At 44.3% G+C, this 22116-nt stretch overlaps 1 protein-coding gene across 2 annotated transcripts in view; it reads left to right on the forward strand.

The window, feature by feature from the left end:
• Positions 1 to 916: 916 nt before the first annotated feature.
• Positions 917 to 22116, forward strand: part of LOC139418640 (pro-neuregulin-2, membrane-bound isoform-like) — a 106358-nt gene continuing 85158 nt past the window's right edge. For both annotated transcript variants that reach the window (XM_071168253.1, XM_071168254.1), the window contains exon 1: positions 917 to 1466. In XM_071168253.1, the coding sequence (XP_071024354.1) occupies positions 1058 to 1466 (409 nt within the window). In that variant the 5' untranslated portion in view covers positions 917 to 1057. The remainder of the gene's footprint in view (positions 1467 to 22116) is intronic.

Raw genomic sequence — 22116 nt, forward strand, 5'->3', positions numbered from 1 at the left:
AGAACGACGAATGTGGCCCGAAGACAAGGGCATGACTTCATAATGGAATGAGACGCAAAACTCATTAAAAACAGTATGTTTAAGAATCTGAGGCTTTGAATCGCGCTTTCACTGCGTTAGTCATCGCAGACAAAACCCCTTTCTATCTGCTGAACTGACTGCAGCTGCTTTTTCAAGCGATCTTTTATATATATTTTTCTTCTGAGGGATAGGCCTATGCCCACTGTAATACGCAATTTGAAAACGGGACGCGTGATGCATTTTTCTGTTTTATTTCATTATTACATTTGAACGTGAAACCGTTTGGTGATGGGGAAGAGCATGAAGTGATTGTCATTTTGTCGGCGTTTGGGGGAGTGTGGTGACCGAGCTTTGGTGTCGGGGTAGGCTATATCATAGCGCTCCAATCTTAAATATCCTTTTTGTGGTGGAGCCCTTCGCAATCGACATATTTCTCTCCGTCTCTGGTAAGTGGGGGAGGCGGAGAGAGACAGGGCAGTGGGAAAAGGCGGTTTATTACCCGTGGAACAAAACACTGTTTCGTTAGGGGCATGAATCGTATGCATTTTTTTGCATGTGGACTATAAAACGAATTGTTCACTGCAGCATTTGGCGTATTTTCTCTGCGGCGAATGATAAAGAAAACCATCAGTGCTGAGCACGGCGCCCACCCGACCACTGCAATTTTTGGGCAAAGATAGACTGGCGTCGTCTTGCGGATAGGCTACTATGGCAGCATAGGAGCATCTTCTGATGGGGAGAATCCATGAATCCCTTGCATTTTAGAATGTGTTTTTAGCAGAATGCAGTGATGGGATTTTAAACCCAGCCTCATTACGCGGTTTCCGGTTCCTAGCTGGTATTTCCACATTGCAAAATTATTGGAAAAAACAGCGGATCCCGATGGCATGGACACTTACGCAAGGTCTGCCGCGCCGCCGTGCTACTGGAGCCTATTTGCTGTCTCTTCCTTCCACCCAGCTCCACCGCCATCGCCCCGCAGCCCAGAGAGCCCTGCCGCAACGCGATCAGCCACCACCGAGCCAAAGCAGGCGGCATGAGGCTTGATTCAGTACATTTATCCATGCTGGTCATCGGGGTCTCCTTCGCCTGCTACTCCCCGAGTTTGAATTCCCTGCAGGACCAGGCTTACAAATCCGCTGTGGTGATCGAGGGCAAGGTGCAGTCCGCGCCTCTGAACGTCTCAGCGGAGCCGTACGGTGTGAGTGTCAAAGTGCTGGACGTGTGGCCGCGGAACAGCGGGGGTCTAGGACGGGAGCAGCTCGTAACGGTGGGGGAATTCGGATCGGAGGCTCCGTGCACCACAGTGATAAAGAATCACAAGTACATTTTTTTCATGGACCCAACCGAGGATCCCTTGGTTTTCAAGGCATCGTATGCTCCCCTAGATACTAGTGGGAAGAACCTAAAAAAAGATGTTGGGAAGATATTGTGTGACAACTGCGGTAAGTTGATTCTTTAATCTTGCCAGTGAAGTCGAACCTGGCAACGAATATATAATGATTATGACTGTAGCTGCAACTGGCCATACGTTCTTCCTCTGTCAATATGTCGAGCTACATGTGGAATAGTGATTTAATGTTTGAGAGTGAGTAACAGATGGTTAATGGTGCCCATGGGGCATCTCTGCTGCAATATTCGAATATAGAAACATTTAGGCTAGAGGTATGAATAGGCTTCATGATGCCATTGACACACACACACACACACACACACACACACACACACACACACACACACACACACACACACACACACACACACACACACACACACACACACACACACACACACTTTAATTTTTTTTATTTCAGAAACGCAAGGCGTGGATCATTTGATTGATAAATGAATTACCCACGGTGCAGCAGGCGTTGCATCAATGCGAGTTTCGATGCAGTAGGCCTCTGAGCACACACATAAACACGCATATACACATGCACGCACACACGTGTATATTGATTCTCGTGGAAATCTGTCCTTCATGCCAAAAAAATAATTATAATATTATTTGCAAATGCATACGTACGGTAACGTTTCTTAAAGTGGCAGTAGTAGGCTACATGTCAATTCAATATGTTTCATATTTCCATGAAAATCTATGGTGAGGCACCCTGGTTGCTTTGCGCTTGTGTTCTGGGCCTTCAGAGCAACCGTGCCGGGAGTGGATCCCTCTCAACACAAGTTAGGATGCATCGAACCTGTAGCCAACTTCCCTATCAACGTCATACTATGCTGCTCTCTGCGTATTAAGGAAGCAAACTGCTATGGTCAGGGGGTGAAATTGATTTTCGCACAAGCAGGGGCTGTCATTTTTATGGGCCATGGCTCTCACCTTCTATGTTCAGTTCCCGAAAGTAAAGAAGCGGTAGTAGGATACTAGGCTCAGCCATCTAGAGAAATAGGTCAATTGGATGTACAATGCTCGATCTTTCTTACCACGTTTTGAGCAGCATACGTATTGTTGCATATGCTCTATGTGTAAGACAGCAACGTGCAGCCAGAATCAAATAAGACCAGACTCTCCCGACTTCCTTGACCTCGAGGAAATGGCTGAATTTCCCCTCATTGAAGTTATCTCATTTCTATGTGTGGTCAGTCTGACTGGTGCTCTTCTGAGTCATGCTCTCATCGAATGTATCAGCTACAAGAACGAATTGTGACACTGACTGGCAAAATAACAACTTAAACCCCTGTCCATGGTGCTGATTCTTTGGCGCCAGCAACCTACCATAGTTGCTGTCTCTTGCTGATTCTTTGGCCCCAGCAGAGTTGCCGAAGGCCTAAATGGGATGAGCCTGACAACCTTTCACTGTGATGACTCAAATCACGAAGGATCTTCATATCACAGGAGGTTGGTGGCCCCTGAAATGGGGAGGACAGGCTCATGGTAATGGCTGGAGCGGAATGGTATAAAATACATCAAACACATGGTTTCCATGAGTTTGATGCCATTCCATTTGCTCCTTTCCAGCCATTGTTAGGAGCTGTCCTCCCCTCAGCAGCCTCCACTGCTTCATAATACCACCGGGAATGGAGCTACACCTGTCAATTTAATGGTCCGTAGTTTTATACTCTTACTCATGTGACTTGCAGGGTGGTTTCAGTTCTAAATGCAATTCACTAGCTTACAGCTCCTGGATATTAGCAACATGCACGTTTAAGATCCAGTTTAAGCTTAAGACTGGAGAAAATGGGAATCGTATGAAGATTTCTGAATATAGAGCTTTATGTTGATGTAGATTATGTATTGCCATGCCATTAAAACTATAGCGGGGGTTGGGTGCTGCATTGTGGAGGAGGACATTTTAAGTTGACCGTCTTGAGTTAAAGTTGTGACATGCCAGGTTCAGCATTTAGCAGCATCTCTCTGTTCCAGCTCGAATGAGGCACACCTTGTTCCTCACTTGATTGGTTGATGGGTGGATTATGCTACTAACAAGGAGGGACTGCAGTTTCTACCAAAGTGACCGAGGGTTGCTATTTCTGAACATTTCTCACATACATTTCCCCTTGAGCTGGCAGTTTGGTTTTAAATAAGACGAGGGAGTTTGTACAGCACCAAACTGTAGCTCAGATAGTATTAATAAGACTATTGTGCTCTTATTTGATGTGATTGTCTTAGAACCATTCTGAGATCTGATAGGAGGCTCCAGTTGGAGTGGCTGTTGTAGCAGTGGTTGACTTTGTTCCTCTCTGGTTAGGCAGGCAGGCAGTCAGACAGAAGTATAGCACGGGCACACTGACTGACTGGGATTTAAAATATGTCACGTCTGCCTTTTTAGCTTACATTTTGGGATAAGAATAGTATTTTTTGCCAGTCCCTTATGGCTCAGCCTAGATTGAAAGACTGTAGTTGCACGTAGTGTGGCGGGGGGCCCTAGCTTTTTGTCTACTCATAGACCCCATGGAGGAGACCTACATATTAGCACCCTCTAGCCTATGTATTTGTCTGTGTATGAGTCGTATGTGTGTGTGTGTGTCTCTATTTGGGATTTTGCTCTGTGCTTATCCTTGGCTGTAACTCCGTGTGTGAATGTTTGCTGTCTTTCTGCATAGCATGCATTTCATATCCAGACAAACATTGCATAAATAAGTACCAGCACATATGATAGGAAGAAGAACACAATTGCAAAATAGTGTTGGTATGGCACTGGAGGGAAGTATCTACTCCCACTGCTGACAGGTCACAGCTGCAGTGAGGTGGGAGGCATGGATTTGCCCATGGCTCTGTACAGCAGTGAACTGAGAGAGCACTCTGGCACAGAGCACAGCTACATGGCACAACACACAAATAACATCAGGAACAGATATGATCTGGTATCCAAACAGGTAGGCTTTATGGATTGGTATGACTGCAATGGGAATCTGAGGTTAGAGGTAGATTGTTAGTGTTGTCAGGATATACAGTATACAGTCAACAGTTTGGACACACCTACTCATTCAAGGGTTTTTCTTTATTTTTTTACTATTTTCTACATTGTAGAATAATAGTGAAGACATCACAACTATTAAATTACACATATGGAATCATGTAGTCACCAAAAAAGTGTTAAACAAATCCAAATATATTTTAGATTTTAGATTCTTCAAAGTAGCCACCCTTTACCTTGACAACAGCTTTGCAGACTTTTGGCATTCTCTCAACCAGCTTCACCTGGAATGGTTTCCAACAGTCTTGAAGGAGTTCCCATATATGCTGAGCACTTGTTGGATGCTTTTCCTGCAGTTCAACTCATCCCAAACCATCTCAATTGGGTTGAGGTCGGGTAATTGTGAAGGCCAGGTCATCTGATGCTGCACTCCATCACTCTCCTTCCTGGTCAATTAGCTCTTACACATCCTGGATGTGTGTTGGGTCACTGTCCTGTAGAGAAACAAATGATAGTCCCACCAGCAAAGCACCCCCACACCATCACACTTCCTCCTCCATGCTTCATATTGGAAACCACACATGCGGAGATCATCCGTTCGCCTACTCTGCATCTCACAAAGACACAGTGGTTGGAATCAAAAATCAAATATTTGGACTCGTCAGACCAAAGGACAGATTTCCACCTGTATAATGTCCATTGCTCGTTTTTCTTGGCCCAAGCAAGTCTCTTCTTCTTATTGGTGTCCTTTAGCAATGGTTTCTTTGCAGCAATTCACCCATAAAGGCCTGATGCACGCAGTCTCCTCTGAACAGTTGATGTTGAGATGTGTCTGTTACTTGAACTCTGTGAAGCATTTATTTGGGCTGCAATTTCTGAGGCTGTTAAGTCTAATGAACTTCTCCTCTGCAGCAGAGGTAACTCTGGGTCTTCCTTTCCTGTGGCGATCCTCATGAGAGCCAGTTTTATCATAGCGCTCGATGTTTTTTGCGACTGCACTTGAAGATACTTTCAAAGTTCTTGACATTTTCAGGATTGACTGACTTTCATGTCTTAAATAATGATGGACTGTTGTTTCTCTTTGCTTATTTAATATGGACTTGGTCTTTCGCCAAATAGGGCTGTCTTCTGTATACCACCCTTACCTTGTCACAACACAACTGATTAGCTAAAATGTATTAAGGAAAGAAATCCACATATTAACTTTTAACAAGGCACACCTGTTAATTGAAATGCATTCCAGGTGACTACCCCATGAATCTGTTTGAGAGAATGCCAAGAGTGTACAAAGCTGTCATCAAGGCAAATGGTGGCTACTTTGAAGAATCTTGTTCTTTTGTTTAATTAACACTTTTTTGGTTGCTACATGATTACACGTGTTATTTCATAGTTTCTACAATGTAGAAAATAGTCAAAATAAAGAAAAACCCTTGAATGAGTAGGTGTGTCTAAACTTTTTACTGGTACTGTAGTGTGAAGACCACTAGGGTTAATAGAATATCAATACATTTTGATAGGTTGGGATGAGGCCCTCTGTTGGTAGAGACTGGTACCTGGCTGCCGTTTGGGAGGCCTGCAGGCAGCAGCTTCATCAGGTGCATCTCTTTGTCCAATTCCCTTACTGCTGGATAGATGGGATGTTGTTCCATCGCTTCAGATCATACACAGAGTGCCTGTGCTCACATCTGGGCTGTTTTTGTATAATACCACAAGCAATACAGGAGGATCTTATAAATCACCTACCTGTAGCGGACATTCAAATCAAATCAAAATCAAATCAAATATATTTATTTAAAGCCCTTTTTACATCAGCAGATGTCACAAAGTGCTGTTGTGCTGCTCTTGTACTTGTACAGTAACAATGTATACTAGTAACAGCAATGTATTAACTTGTTGTGACATGTTATTATTCGATAGCATTTAAGTATTTGCGTTATTTGCAGATTAATTGCATAGTAATGGAGTTTAGACTTTTTGAAGTTTGTAGTTGTAAGGCAACAGGGGTTTGCGGATGTCAGAAAGGCCACTGTGTGATGGACTGGGGGCTGACTTAGCAGTGGGATCCTCAGAAAGGAGTTGTTATTGATTCAGGTCACACATGATGATCAATGTTTGTGTAGGGTGGTGTGTGTGTTCCCTGGGTGATGTATTTATACACTGAGCCTTGCTGCCTTTTTCCTCTACTCTCTAGGGCTCTGTCACCAGCCAGATGTACGACTGCTAGACCACAAGCTACGGGAAAAGAGGGCAGGGCTATTTTCAATGGTCTCTCTCTCTCCTCTTCCTGGATCGCTCATGCAATTACACTTACTCACATTGACTGATAGACGTGGAGCCACACAAGCTATTACTAGTAATGGAATTAGTCAAAAAGAAACCATAGTCAGTGAGTACCAACCAGACCATCAAAGGAGTGCTTTGACCTTTGATTAAAGGTATGGAGTATTTAAAGGTTCAAAGGCACAGTAAGAGCTCCGACGGACAGGGTTCATATGAAAACACAGGGGTTGTTTATGGATAGTGGTTGTTTATAGATGATGCCACTGACGTGTTTTCTACCAGTGGTGAAGGCTAAAGATGATATCTGTAATGATCCCTGGTTTCTAGTGAAATATACAGCGATTTCCCATCACCACAGCAGTTCTGTGAGTCCATGGTGAGACGGAGTGTGTGTCCAGGCCCAGTGGGATCAGAGAGCTTCTGGGGTTATGAGGGATAAAGAGTGATGCTAGGCCAAGCTTCCATAATAACTTGTCATTGACGAGTTGTAAAATTCATCGCCACAATGCTTCAGACAGCCCGCAAAAGGCCAATGCTGTGGCTGAGTGAATTCTGATATGAGATATTTAGATGAATCCATTGGCAGAGCTATGTCATTTCTAACTTGTTGCTTCCGCTGCCAGGCCGCAACAAGTCGTTGTAGTAATTCCATATCAAGTTCAACGTTGTCACCGTTGTCAGTGCTTCCTTGCAGGTTTCTTCTCGACAATGCAACAACAATAAGAAATAATAAAAGATTAGAATACGAACGTAAAGTAAATGGCTCAGTAGAATAGAATAAACATTTAAATATAAGTATAATACAGGAAGGCACAATTTATAGTCCAATATATACACTTGTTTTGGGGAAGGGGGATGGGGGACAAGTTTTTAAATTGTGCAGTATTAATCATAATAGCAAGTCTGGTAGCAACAGTTGTGATGTGTGTGTAGTGTGTGTGTGGATGTGTGTATTTCTGTGTGGGTGTGTGTGTGCGTGAGTGTATGTGTGCTAAGGTGCGGAAAATAAGAGAAGGTGGTCAGTCCAGTTCAAGTGTTCAGCAGTCTGATGGCTTGTAGATAGAAACTGTCTCTGAGCCTGTTGGTATTAGACCTCATGCTCCGATACCCTCTGCCTGACGATAAGGAAGAGAACAGCTCGTGTCTGGGGTGTGTGGGATCCTTGAGGCCTTCCTTGAGGCCTTCCTAAGGCACCGTTTTGAGTAGATGTCCTGGATGGGTGAGAGCATGGTCCCAGTAATGTACAGGGCTGTCTTCACCACCCGCTGAAGGGCCTTGTGGTCATGGGTGGAGCGATTCCTGTACCAGGCTGTGAGGCAACCGGTCTCGATGCTCTCGATGGTGCAGCGGTAGTATTTGGAGAGGACCCATGGCAGCATGCCAAATTTCTTCCACAGCCTTAGGAAGTGGAAACACTGTTGCTCCCTCTTGACAATAGTGGTGGTGTTGTTAGTCCATGTCAAGTCCTTGGTGATGTGGACGACGAGGAACTTAAAACTGCTGACTCTCTCCACTGCAGTCCGGTTGATGCGGATCGGGCATGTTCCCTCTCTTGCTTCCTGAAGTCAACAATCAGCTCCTTTGTTTTTGCTGCCGTTGTCGTCATGACATCACAATGCCAGTTCACTTACCTCCTCCCTATAGGCTGAGGGGAAAACAGGCTACCTAAGTATGATTCTCAATCAGAGACAACGAACGACACCTGCCTCTGATTGAGAACCATACTAGGCCAAACACATAGAAATATAACATAGAAAAAAGAACATAGACTACCCACCCCAACTCACGACCCTGACCAACCTAACACAAATACATAAAAAAGGAACTAAGATCAGAACGTGACAGTCACAAAAAGCAGAAATAGAGATAAAATGAATCACTAACCTTTGATGATCTTCATCAGATGGCACTCATAGGACTTCATGTTACACAATATACAGTGGGGCAAAAAAGTATTTAGTCAGCCACCAATTGTGCAAGTTCTCCCACTTAAAAAGATGAGAGAGGCCTGTAATTTTCATCATAGGTACACTTCAACTATGACAGACAAAATGAGAGAAAAAAATCCAGAAAATCACATTGTTGGATTTTTAATTAATTTATTTGCAAATTATGGTGGAAAATAAGTATTTGGTCACCTACAAACAAGCAAGATTTCTGGCTCTCACAGACCTGTAACTTCTTCTTTAAGAGGCTCCTCTGTCCTCCACTCGTTGCCTGTATTAATGGCACCTGTTTGAACTTGTTATCAGTATAAAAGACACCTGTCCACAACCTCAAACAGTCACACTCCAAACTCCACTATGGCCAAGACCAAAGAGCTGTCAAAGGACACCAGAAACAAAATTGTAGACCTGCACCAGGCTGGGAAGACTGAATCTGCAATAGGTAAGCAGCTTGGTTTGAAGAAATCAACTGTGGGAGCAATTATTAGGAAATGGAAGACATACAAGACCACGGATAATCTCCCTCGATCTGGGGTTCCACGCAAGATCTCACCCCGTGGGGTCAAAATGATCACAAGAACGGTGAGCAAAAATCCCAGAACCACACGGGGGGACCTAGTGAATGACCTGCAGAGAGCTGGGACCAAAGTAACAAAGCCTACCATCAGTAACACACTACGCCGCCAGGGACTCAAATCATGCAGTGCCAGACGTGTCCCCCTGCTTAAGCCAGTACATGTCCAGGCCCGTCTGAAGTTTGCTAGAGAGCATTTGGATGATCCAGAAGAAGATTGGGAGAATGTCATATGGTCAGATGAAACCAAAATATAACTTTTTGTTTGCGCGTTTTGTCCAGTAATCCGAATGCTTAAGGCGCGTGCACTAAGTACAGACGAAAAGTTTTAAAAAGTACAATAAAAGTTAGTAGAAACATGCCAAACAATATTTAAAATCAATCCTCTGGTTGTTTTTGTCATAAATAATCAATAATATTTCAACCGGACAAAAGCTTTGTCAATAGGAAAGAAGAAACAAGAAAGGCGCATCCCGATCAGGCGCATGGCTGATGAATGGAAATTTCCACTGGCCACTGATTGAAAGTGCTGTATCTCCCTAATTTTTCAAAGTAAAAGACTGAAACGATGCCTAAAGACTGGCCACATGTAGAGGAAGCCATAGAGACCGCGAACTGGGTCCTAAGTCTTTGTATGTTGGATAGGCTTTCAATGGAAAAATAGCCTTTCAAAATAATAGTACTTCCTGGTTGGATTTTCCTCAGGTTTTCGCCTGCCATATCAGTTCTGTTATACTCACAGGCCTTATTTTAGAGTGTTTTCTATCCAATATACTAATTATATGCATATCCTATCTTCTGGGCCTGAGTAGAAGGCAGTTTAATTTGGGAACACTTTTCATCCAAAATTCCGAATGTTGCCCCCTACCCTAGTGAAGTTAAGAGTCAGTGTGGAGGAGGTGTTTTTGCCAATCCTAACAGCCTGGGGTCTGCCCATCAGGAAGAACAGGATCCAACTGCAGGGTGTGGTGTCTAGACTCAGGGCTCTGAGCTTGGTGTCGAGCTGGGATGGAACAATTGTGTTGATTGCTGAACTGTAGTCAACAAACCAAATTCTCACATAGGAGCTCCTCTTGTCCAGATGTGTTAGAACGGTATGAATAGTGATGGAAATGGCGTCTTCTGTGGATCTTTTGCAGTGTTAGGCGAATTGGAGTGGGTCCAATGTGTCTGGCTTGCTGGCCTTGATGTGGGCCGTGACCAGCCTCTCGTAGCACTTCACTATCACTTTGACTGTATTGGATTTATTATTGTAAGCTTCTTATGTATCACAGTTGTTATGTTGAATGCTCCTTTGCTCATTTCCTTGTTCTTTTGATCCGGACAAACTCCCCAGTCCCTGCCGATGACAATCATGCCCATAACATGATGCTACCACAGCAATACTTGAAAATAGAGAGGGTTTCACTCTTTGTTGTTGTATTGGATTTCACCCAACCCTGTCGTTTTTAATTTAGGCCAAAAAGTGTTTTTATTTGCTGTGTTGTCTTGCAGTATTACTTAAGAGCCTTGTTGCAAACACAATGGATGATTTGGAGTGGATTTTAAACACGGGCTACTTTCTTTTCACTTTGTCATGCAGGCCAGTAATATGGAGTGAATGCAATGTTGTTGATCCCTTTGTATTTTTACGTATTAAGGTGGCATCATCATGTTTTGGGTATGCTTGTCACCGGCAGGGACTGGGGAGTTTGTTAGGATCAAATGAAATATGAAAAGAGCAAAGCCCAGGTAAAAAGTTAAAGGAAAACCAAGCCATGTGTTCAAGGAATTGTCCGTAGAGCTCCGAGACAGAATTGTGTTGAGGCATGGATCTGGGGAAGGGTACCAAAAAATGTCTGCAGCACTGAAGGTCCCCAAGAACACAGTGGCCTCCACCATTCTTAAATGGAAGACTCTTCCTAGAGTTGGCCGCCCGGCCAAACTGAGCAATCAGGAGAGAAGGGCCTTGGTCATTGGGGTGACCAAGAACCTGATAGTCACTCTGACAGAGCTCTAGAGTTCCTCTGTGGAGATGGGAGAACACTTCCAGAAGGACAACTATCTATGCAGCACTCCACCAATCAGGCCATTATGGTAGAGTGGCCAGACGGAAGCTTGGTGGTGGTGGTAGCATCATGCTGTGGGGATATTTTTCAGTGGCAGAGACTGGGGGACTAGTCAGGATTGAGAGAAAGATGAACAGAGCAAAGTACAGAGAGATCCTTGATGAAAACTTGATCCAGAGTGCTCAGGACCTCAGACTGGGCCGAAGGTTCACCTTCCAACACGACAAAGACCCTAAGCACACAGCCAAGACAATGCAGGAGTGGCTTCTGGACAAGTCTGAATGTCCTTGAGTGGCCCAGCCAGAGCCCGGACTTGAACCAGATCGAACATCTCTGGAAAGACCTAAAAATACAGAGCTTGAGAGGATCTGCAGAGAAGAATGGAAGAAACTCCCCAAATACAGGTGTGCCAAGCTTGTAGCATCATACCTAAGAAGATTCAAGGCTGTAATCACTGCCAAAGGTGCTTCAAAAAAGTACTGAGTAAAGGGTCTGAATAATTACAGTTGAAGTCGAAAGTTTACATATACTTAGGTTGGAGTCATTAAAACACATTTTTCAACTACTCCAACCACTCTAAATTCCATGTTAACAAACTATGGTTTTGGAAAGTCGGTTAGGACATCTACTTTGTGCATGACACAAGTCATTTTTCCAACAATTGTTTACAGACAGATTATTTCACTTATAACTCACTGTATCACAATTCCTGTGGGTCAGAAGTTCACATACACTAAGTTGACTGTGCCTTTAAACAGCTTGGAAAATTTCCGAAAATAATGTAATGGCTTTAGAAGCTTCTGATAGGCTAATTGACATCATTCGAGTCAATTGGAGATGTACCTGTGGATGTATTTCAAGGCCTACCTTCAAACTCAGTGTCTCTTTGCTTGACATCATGGGAAAATCAAAAGAAATCAGCCAAGACCTCAGAAAAAAAATTGTAGACCTCCACAAGTCTGGTTCATCCTTGGGAGCAATTTCCAAACGCCTGAAGGTACCACATTCATCTGTACAAGCAATAGTGCACAAGTATAAACACCATGGGACCACGCAGCTGTCATACCGCTCAGGAAGGAGACGCGTTCTGTCTCCTAGAGATAAATGTACTTTGGTACGAAAAGTGCAAATCAATCCCAGAACAACAGCAAAGGACCTTGTGAAGATGCTGGAGGAAACAGGTACACAAATATATATTTCCACAGTAAAACGAGTCCTATATCAACATAACTTGAAAGGCTGCTCAGCAAGGAAGAAGCCACTGCTCCAAAACCGCCATAAAAAAAGACAGACTACGGTTTGCAACTGCACATGGGGACAAAGATTGTACTTTTTGGAGAAATGTCCTCTGGTCTGTTGAAACAAAAATAGAACTGTTTGGCCATAATGTTTGGAGGATAAAGGGGGAGGCTTGCAAGCCGAATAACACCATCCCAACCGTGAAGCACGGGGGTGGCAGCATCATGTTGTGTGGGTGCTTTGCTGCAGGAGGGACTGGTGCACTTCACAAAATAGATGGCATTATGAGGGATGAAAATTATCTGGATATATTGAAGCAACATCTCAAGACATCAGTTAAAGCTTAGTCAAAAATAGGTCTTCCAAATGGACAATGACCCCAAGCATACTTCCAAAGTTGTGGCAAAATGGCTTAAGCACAACAAGTCAAGGTATTGGAGTGGCCATCACAAAGCCCTGACCTCAATCCTATAGAACATTTGTGGGCAGAACTGAAAAAGTGTTTGCGAGCAAGGAAGCATACAAACCTGACTCAGTTACACCAGCTATGTCAGGAGGAATGGGCCAAAATTCACCCAACTTATTGTGGGAAGCTTGTGAAAGGCTTTCCAAAACCTTTGATCCAAGTTAAACAATTTAAAGTCAATGTTACCAAATACTAATTGGGTGTATGTACATTTCTGACCCACTGGGAATGTGATGAAAGAAATAAAAGCTGAAATAAAACATTCTCTCAACTGTTATTCTGACATTTCACTTTCTTAAAATTAAGTGGTGATCCTAACTGACCTAAGTCAGGGAATTTTTACTAGGATTAAATGTCAGGAATTGTGATAAACTGAGTTGAAATGTATTTGGCTAAGGTGATTGTAAACTTCCGACATCGACTGTATGTAAATGTTATATTTCAATTTTCTATAATTTCGCAAAATTTCTAAAAAACAGTTTTTGCTTTGTCAGAATGGGGTATTGTGTGTAGATTGATGATTCGGAAAAAATAATTTATTCAATTTTAGAATAAGGCTGTCACGTAGCAAAATGTGGAAAAGGTCCAGATTTGGCAAAGGTACTTTTCCAAAAGCACTCTATGTTGCCCTAAGAGTTAATAAAATGGTCATGAAAATGATTTACATCTGCAAGTCATTTTAAGGCAGCGAAATGTAAACAAAGTTCAAGGGGATGTAGACTTTCTATAGGCACTGTATGTCCATGTAGAGCATGCTAATGGCAGTCGAGAATAACAGGTCCATATGGTCAATATTTAGCAGTTTAACAAACAGGAAATTACCTTACGGTTGTTGATGACAGCTGACATGTTTCACCTATGCTTTTCATCTTCACGACTCAGTCATTCTCAACAGACAATGAAGAAAGCCTTGCGTTCACCACATAGAGGCAGTATATGATCAGGATTCTTGGCAGCCAGGGGGAAACAGACCAAAAAGTGATTTGAGTCATGCTGGAATGTCAGTGAAGCTGTTTTCTTCCCTGCCCCACATATTTGAATACTAGTCTACACAACAGCAAAACTGCGCCCTAGAGCCAACCTGAAGTTCATGTACAATCCAGCTGTAGCCACAGAACTTACCTCACTGGCTGTTGGCTGCTTGTCACAATCACACATATATTTATTTTAGAAAAATAATATTCAATTTACTCTTTTTTTTGGGGGGGGGGGGGGGTATACTGTATATTGTTAATGGAAGGCAACACAGAGAGAGGATTTTACCAAGGGTTGTGTTTGTGTGAGAATGTGCCATTTGTTAGGCCTGTGTACGTGTGTGTTTTTGGCTAAACCTTCAGTCATCCAACTCCAGCTGTGCATTAGAATAGCTGTCAATCATGCTGATCCTTCAACAGCCTTGAAGTTCTATCACAGTAACGAGGATATGTTTACCTGTTAGTTTCCCTTCATTTTGTTTTCGCTGCATCCAGCAGCCTGAAATGATTGGACAATGTCCAACAGTAGCTTGAAGCTGATTGGTCAGTGTCCTATGGTTGTGTGATGCTTATTGGCCAGGCTGCTGGGACTAATTGGCCAGTCTCCCGCTGCTTTCCGAAGGCAACTGAAGTTTACCCTCCCTCTTGAATTATTCAGTGATTCTCCGCTATCTTGTGCTGCAGTCCCTCCCTTCACAAACTAGCCAGGGAAATATTGAATCAAATATCTAAATCAACCTAAGTGAGCACAGCGTGGAATGTCTCACAATATGTTCCTTTAGAGTCAGAGGTGACTGTATTTAATCGTACTGTATGTACAGCTCTAGTGCCTATTAAAAGTAGCTGACGCAGTAGTCACTTTATGTGATCGTGACTTAGTGTAGCCATTTCAGAATATCGATTCATTTATCTATAGTCTATTTAAGCTAGTGTTATTGATTAAGGTAAGTGGATGAGAGAGAGCATGTTTCTGTGATTTATTGCCGCTGTGTGCGTGTACGTTCGTGCGCATGCATGCATGTTGCATGTGTGTGTATTTGTTGGGGGCCGGAGGTTTGAGTAGCTGAGAGAATTGATTTACCCCAGCCAGCACTTTCTGCCCGGAAGCCGCTCATCAACTATTCATCAGTTACTCTGTGTGCCCAGCCACCCGCCTGCCCGCCTGCCTCCCCACTGCAGTAGACCTCATCCCCATAGATGCCAGTCAGGTGTCAGGCAGATTCACAGGGAGCATCATGCAGCTAAAGGACAGCACAGTAGGTGACCTTTCATAACTGACTCACTCACTGCTTTCCCCCCTCTCCCTCTCTCTCTCTCTATCCCCTTTCTCCCCTCTCTCTCTCTCTCTCTCTCTCTCTCTCTCTCTCTCTCTCTCTCTCTCTCTCTCTCCTCTTCCCTCTCTCTCTCTCTCTCTCTCTCTCTCTCTCTCTCTCTCTCTCTCTCTCTCTCTCCCCTCTCTCCCCCCTCTCTCCTTTCTCTCTCTCTCCTCTTCCCCCTCTCTCTCTCTCTCTCTCTCCCCCTTTCTCCCCTCTCTCTCTCCTTTCTCTCTCTCTCTCTCCTTTCTCCTCTCTCTCTCCTCTGTCTTCCAGCCTCTGATGTTATTTCTGCTGCCTGTGTGGCTTTCTGCTTTCTACTGTATTCTCCTGGTCAAACGGCTTCAAGGCAGTTCATCACTCTTTTTCTCATAATGGCTTATCAAAACTAGAACCATGATATTTTACATATTTGAGCTCTTTCACTCAAGCTGCAATCACAGAAAATTGTTTTTGCCAAACAGATTAAATGTTTCCTTTAATGATGCATTTTTTCATTTTGAGTCGGCTTTGGTTTCCAGAAGTGATAATGCAGCTATATTGTCTCTCAATTCGAGGAGAAATGCATCAAGGAAGTTGTAAGCATAGCCTGAATGTCCTGTAAGGTGAGTTAAATATGTGTGTCAGACGTCTTGGCGTCTCATGCTAATCACATAGCCTACTAATTGGGAATATCAGTCTTGACAAAAGGCCATGCAAAAAAAAACAACAACAAAAACAGCAGACTTCCGTGTGACGGTTCAATTGCAGACAGACATGGAATCCGATGTTGCAATTCACTGAAACCAGTTATGAAACCTAGATTTCTATATGTAGTAAACCTCTGCAAGTAACACAGACCCCCCCCCCCACTCAATATTGTGTAATGACCTAATCATGACCTAATTAATCTAATAGGAAGGAAAACACCTTAGGGTCATTCATCCACATGATGCGTGTGCATGCACACATGTATACGGTATGTGCTAATCATTTGAATAATACACTTTCATTTCCTGTGGGTATGCGTATGCTTGTTAATATGCGTCTGTGTCAAGGTGCTTACTTGAAGTTGTTCATTCACATTTGAATGGTTGTTTATGCATTAGTATAACCGTGCAGACATGAAAGCAAGTGTGCGTATGCATCTGTGTGTGTGTGTGTGTGTTTGTGTGTCCTCCTGACTTGTAATGATAGATGTTCAGAGGAAGCAGACAGTGTCAATGACAAGGAACTCGACTCCAACAAAACGACAGGAACAAAGGACCATGGGAAGGGCAACAGTGTTTGTGTGCAGCGTGCGGAGGAGAGAGGCTGCCGGCACTCCCGTTGGGCGCTTCCCGGTGTGTTTAAGGAACGTGTCCGGCCATGTTCACCCCACACACGCCACATAGCCTGAGAGAGGGCTTGTTTCCTCAGGTATGTTTGTAGGTGTGCATTGACATGAAAAGGCTTGAAAATGAATGAATGACTGTTGTTAGAAGTGGCAGGAGGTGGACCGAGATGAAACTCTGTTTCCCCTTTGCAGCAGTGAAAGGAACACTTTCCAGTTGGAGGTGCAGCTCTTGTTCTTTATGGAGGCGAAAGCAAACAAATGAAACATATATTCTACGCAGAATAGGGGAATTGCTAACTTGGTCTTGTGATATCCACCATATTGATGCTATTGAATGGATCTGAACCTGTCATGGCTCAAGGAGTAGGTGCTAATTGCTCATATCTTTATTGTTGCGTTTATTGGCAGTAATTGTCAACATCCGTGACTTGACAGCACTTTGCCTGTTTTGCATCATCATATCTCTCCGTAGATATCTGCCAAAACAATGGCATGCAGACAGAGACAGACTTGTATGCGCATATCAACAGCTAGCCTTGAGTTTTCGTAATCAGGACCCCAGAACAATTCCTATTCAGGGCAAGCATTCCTGGATGTTTATGTCTTCCAGAAAGAGATAGCGCTTTTCAATCCACAATGACATAATTGGAAACTCTGCTCTCTCTCTCTCTTTCTTTTCTCTCTGACACCTCAATGCCGACTATGCTTTGCCCTCTCTATCTAGCCTCAACCTGTCCTTTTTACTTTCCTTTTCTCTCCCTCCCTCCCTCTCAGTCCTGGGGTTCAGTTGCTCTCACACACACTCACTGTCTGTAGCTACTGTGCCGGAACATTCCTTTGAATTGAGTGGGAAATTCATATACATGCAATGAGAGATATTATTTGAAAGGTAAAATGAGCAAGTAAGAGCGAGTGTGTTTTTTTTCTTTTTTCTTTCAGTGAGCAGGAGGTTACTGTATCATTTCACTTCTCTTCATTCTCTCCCTCCACCCGTGGCTCCACCTCATTATTTAGCTGCTGTAATCTGGAGTGGACTGGACTGGCTGCACCACCGTGTTTATCTTCCTCCACAAACAGGCCCTCTTTCCATCTGGTCCCTGCTCGGCTTGTTGTTGAAAGATAGAGAGCAGAGCTGCTGTGTGTGTGTGTGTGTGTGTGTGTGTGTGTGTCTGTGTGTCTGCGTTCTAGCCGATCCCCAGACTGACACACTGACCCCGTCACCTATCAGCGTAGCAGAGCCTACAGATCAATAACACTCCGTCCTATAGGAGGCTGTGTGGTTGTATTGCTTTTAATGGCAGGGTGATATCCCCTTATAGAGACCTATGGTAACCTAGTCAGAGTTCGTTTGTACAGGGGATCCACAGAGTGAACCCTGTCTGTTTCCCTTTCCTCTTGATTGCCTCTGTATTTGCCACACATGGGATGTGTCCTTTTGCTGCTCATTGTCTAGGCATGTTTCTTCTCACCACCTCAACGGCCCCCACTGACAGTAAACGGGCCTCGTATCACGTACAGTGCATTCGGGAAGTATTCAGACCTGTTGACTTTTTCCACCGTTTGTTACATTTACGGCCTTATTCTAAAATGGATTCAATTGTTTTCTTTCGTCATCGATCTACATACAATAACCCATGACAAAAGCAAAAACTGTTTTTGGGTCATTTTTGTAAATGTATTCAAATAAAAAAAAAACGGATATATCACTTTTACATAAGTATTCAGACCCCTAACTCAGTACTTTGTTGAAGCACCTTTGGTAGCGATTACAGCCTTGGGTCTTCTTAGGTATGACGCTACAAGCTTGGCACACCTGTATTTGGGGAGTTTCTCCCATTCTTCTCCGCAGATCCTCTCAAGCTCTGTCAGCTATTTTCATGTCTCTCCAGAGATGTTTGATCTGGTTCGATTCAAGGCTCTGGCTGGGCCACTCAAGGACATTCAGAGACTTGTCCCGAAGCCACTCCTGCATTGTCTTGGCTGTGTGGTTAATGTCTTTGTCCTGTTGGAAGGTGAACCTTCGCCCCAGGCTGAGGTCCTGAGCGCTCTGGAGCAGGTTTTCATCAAGGATATCTCTGTACTTTCCCTCGATCCTGACTAGTCTCCCAGTCCCTGGCGCTGAAAAACATCCCCACAGCATGATGCTGTCAGCACCATGCTTCACCGTAGGGATGGTGCCAGGTTTCCTCCAGACGTGACGCTTGGCATTCAGGTCAAAGAGTTCAATCTTGGTTCCATCAGACCAGAGAATCCTGTTTCTCATGGTCCGAGAGTCTTTAGGTGCCTTTTAGCAAACTCCAAGCGGGCTGTCATGTGCATTTTACTGAGGAGTGGCTTCCGTCTGGCCACTCTACCATAAAGGCCTGATTGGTGGAGTGCTGCAGAGATGGTTTTCCTTCTGGAAGTTTCTCCCATCTCCACAGAGGAACTCTGGAGCTCTGTCAGAGTGACCATCGGGTTCTTGGCCACCTCCCTGACCAAGGCCTTTCTCCCCCGATTGCTCAGTTTGGCCTGGCTGCCTGCTCTGTGCCTCGACGCAATCCTGTCTCAGAGCTCTACAAACAATTCATTCGACCTCATGGCTTGGTTTTAGCTCTGACATGCACTGTCAACTGTGGTACCTTATATAGACGTGTGTTTGCCTTTCCAAATCATGTCCAATCAATTGAATTTACCACAGGTGGACTCTAATCAAGTTGTAGAAACATCTCAAGGATGATCAATGGAAACAGGATGCACCTGAGCTCAATTTTGAGTCTAATAGCAAAGGGTCTGTTTTCAATTGTTTTGTTTTTTTGCAAACATTTCTGAAAACCTGTTTTCGCCTTGTCATTATGGGGTATTGTGTGTAGATTGATGAGGGAAAAAAGTATTCAATCCATTTTAGAATAAGGCTGTAATGTAAGAATATGTGGAAAAAGTGAAGGGGTCTGATTACGTTCCGATGTGTACCTGGTGACTGTTGCCGCATTTAACACTGTCTCTGGTTATTTTCCTGCTGGCATATTGTGAGAAAATGTACCTTTTCTCCACTTCTATACTGAACCGAGCTGAAATATAGCTGGCTAGGGAACAGGTGGGTACGTTGTTTTAGATACAGTAACAGTATGGTTCTAAGGCTCCCCATAACTAACCCAATGCTGACTCACTCGCTTGTTGGCAGGGCCAGAGATTCTGCCTACATGGGCAATACAGCTATGAATGAACGGAGGGAAAAGTAGTGCTTTGCCTCCGTGCTGCTGGTTTGGATGGCATGTCCATGGCTCTGTGGATTGGTCCCTCGGTGTAGCTGATATGGGCATGGTGCTGGGCTGTTGTTGGAGCGCCTACAAGGGGAGAGTGTTGTGTGTCGGAGCTGTCTGCCTGTCGCTGTGAGACGGCCCAGTCGCAGCCCCGGCTTCCTGTCAGCCTTGTCTGTCAGATCCCAGAGCAGAGCGGGGCCGGGGTGTCCTGGCACCCTCGTCAGCGTCCACACTCCTACCCCCGGTCTCTTATTACCCCCCCCCCCTGTTCGCTGTATCTAAGGCCCCTTCACGCTAAGCCTACGTCTCCAGACCATACTCCTGGCCCACACAGGAAAGGTCTGCATCGGTGAAAAATAAACAAAGAGATAAGCGAGAGACCCCTCGATAAGGCGACGCTGGGCTCAGAGAGGCAAAAGCAGAAATGCAAATATTTTGAGTGAGGAGCTCTCCCTCTCGGTGGAGAGGAGTGGAGAGAGAGGGAGAGAGCGAGAGAGAGGCTTTCTGCAGCTTCTTCACTGTGACATGTTTGTGCTGTTCTCCGAGCACATTCTGGAGATTAAGGATGAGCTGAGAGCGCGTGAGGAATTTGATTTGATGTGAAGAATGCGAAGCGGAGAGCGGACGTCTGTGTGTGGTTTCGGAGCTGTGTGTGTGTGTGTGCGTGTGTGTGTGTGTGGGGGGGGGGGGGGGGGGGGGGGGTTGATAAGAACTAGACCTGTTCCCATGATTCTCAACTTGACACTGTTGTCAGTTCAAATAACTCCCAGTTTTATAGCTCCTTGGCTGTGATACACCGACATGTAAATAAATTCAGTCCAAATTTCATGCTATTGACATGACTAATGGGAACTCTTCGGCCAGAGAAATAGAATACATTCTGGACTACAGCTGCACTTTTACTGTAAATCAAAAATGTCCAGTTTGTCCAAGGAATTTGTGGCTGTGTGTACATACAGGTTTAATTATGTGTACATGGACGGACCTCCTATGCATCTATGTATGTGTGAGTGTTACTGTCTTTGCGTTTGGCTGTAAGAGGACGTGTACAGCCATGCGGGTCTGAGGGTACTTGGATAGAGTATGTGTTGCTCTCTGGTGAGAGCCCCCATATGTGTTTGTGTGAAGGCCTTGGCCTATGTGGGAGTGTGTTTGTTAAACTGCGAGAGTATGTGGGAGAGTGTTTGTCTGTTTATCTTGGTGAGTGAGCGAGAGAGCAGAAAAAGGAGTAGATCTCCTTCTGCTTCTATCACAACGGCAATCTGCCCCCCCCCCCCCCCCCCCCCCCCAAGCTAAGGATAGATGTGACTCTTGCTGATAGGGAGATCACAGTCATTCTCATAATAGAGCCTCTTTGATTAAGACTTATTTTAATGCCACGGTGGCAGCGGGCTATTATTGTCCGATGTCGGTTCGGTTGGCAGGGCTGCTTGACAATGCAAATGTATTGCAATGATGACTTCAGGGGCGTTGTCCGTCCTTGACACACAGAGAGTCACTGTTTATGAACCTCTAAAAGTCCAAGCCTTTATCACTATTGCCAATGGAAATGCTTTGAATAACATATTTATAAATGGCAAAAAGACAGTAAAAATGATTAAATTAGTAAGGTTTTGTAGTGTCTGTCCTATAAGATATAAAAAAGCTCACAAAATATATATATTTTTTTTGACACATATTTATGCCCTTTTTTTGGGGAGGGCACAAAACGACCTCCATACCTCAATTCGTTGGGGATTTGTTTCATTATGTTACTTAGATTGACGCATGGGTGCATCAATAGACTCCTAAGGATTAATGGTTAACCCCTTGAGACGACGGTCTGGTCAAGCAGACCCGCAGTTGCCCACACATACAGTAGTGCACTGCTGGTTCAAACTGTTTATTGTCAACATCCTCAACAAGCAGAAAATGATCATTCAAAAACAAAATGTTAACTGGCAATTGACATCCTCCTCTTGAATATCTGTATTCTGTGGTCAAAGCGTAACCGTACAAAAAAAAAGGTTCACTGAGTAAACGCTCATACCCACACACACAACTTTTAAGCACTCACGCATGCACCAGAATGCACAGACAGACACACGCGCACACACGCACGCACACACGCACGCACGCACGCACGCACGCACGCACGCACGCACGCACGCACGCACGCACACACACACACACACACACACACACACACACACACACACACACACACACACACACACACACACACACACACACACACACACACACACACAGGCACACAGGCACACACACACACACACACACACACACACTGTGGTTCTGACAGAGCACTGATAGAGGGGTCAGGGAATG

This window comes from Oncorhynchus clarkii, chromosome 10 (assembly GCF_045791955.1).
Source record: "Oncorhynchus clarkii lewisi isolate Uvic-CL-2024 chromosome 10, UVic_Ocla_1.0, whole genome shotgun sequence".
Taxonomy (NCBI): domain Eukaryota; kingdom Metazoa; phylum Chordata; class Actinopteri; order Salmoniformes; family Salmonidae; genus Oncorhynchus; species Oncorhynchus clarkii.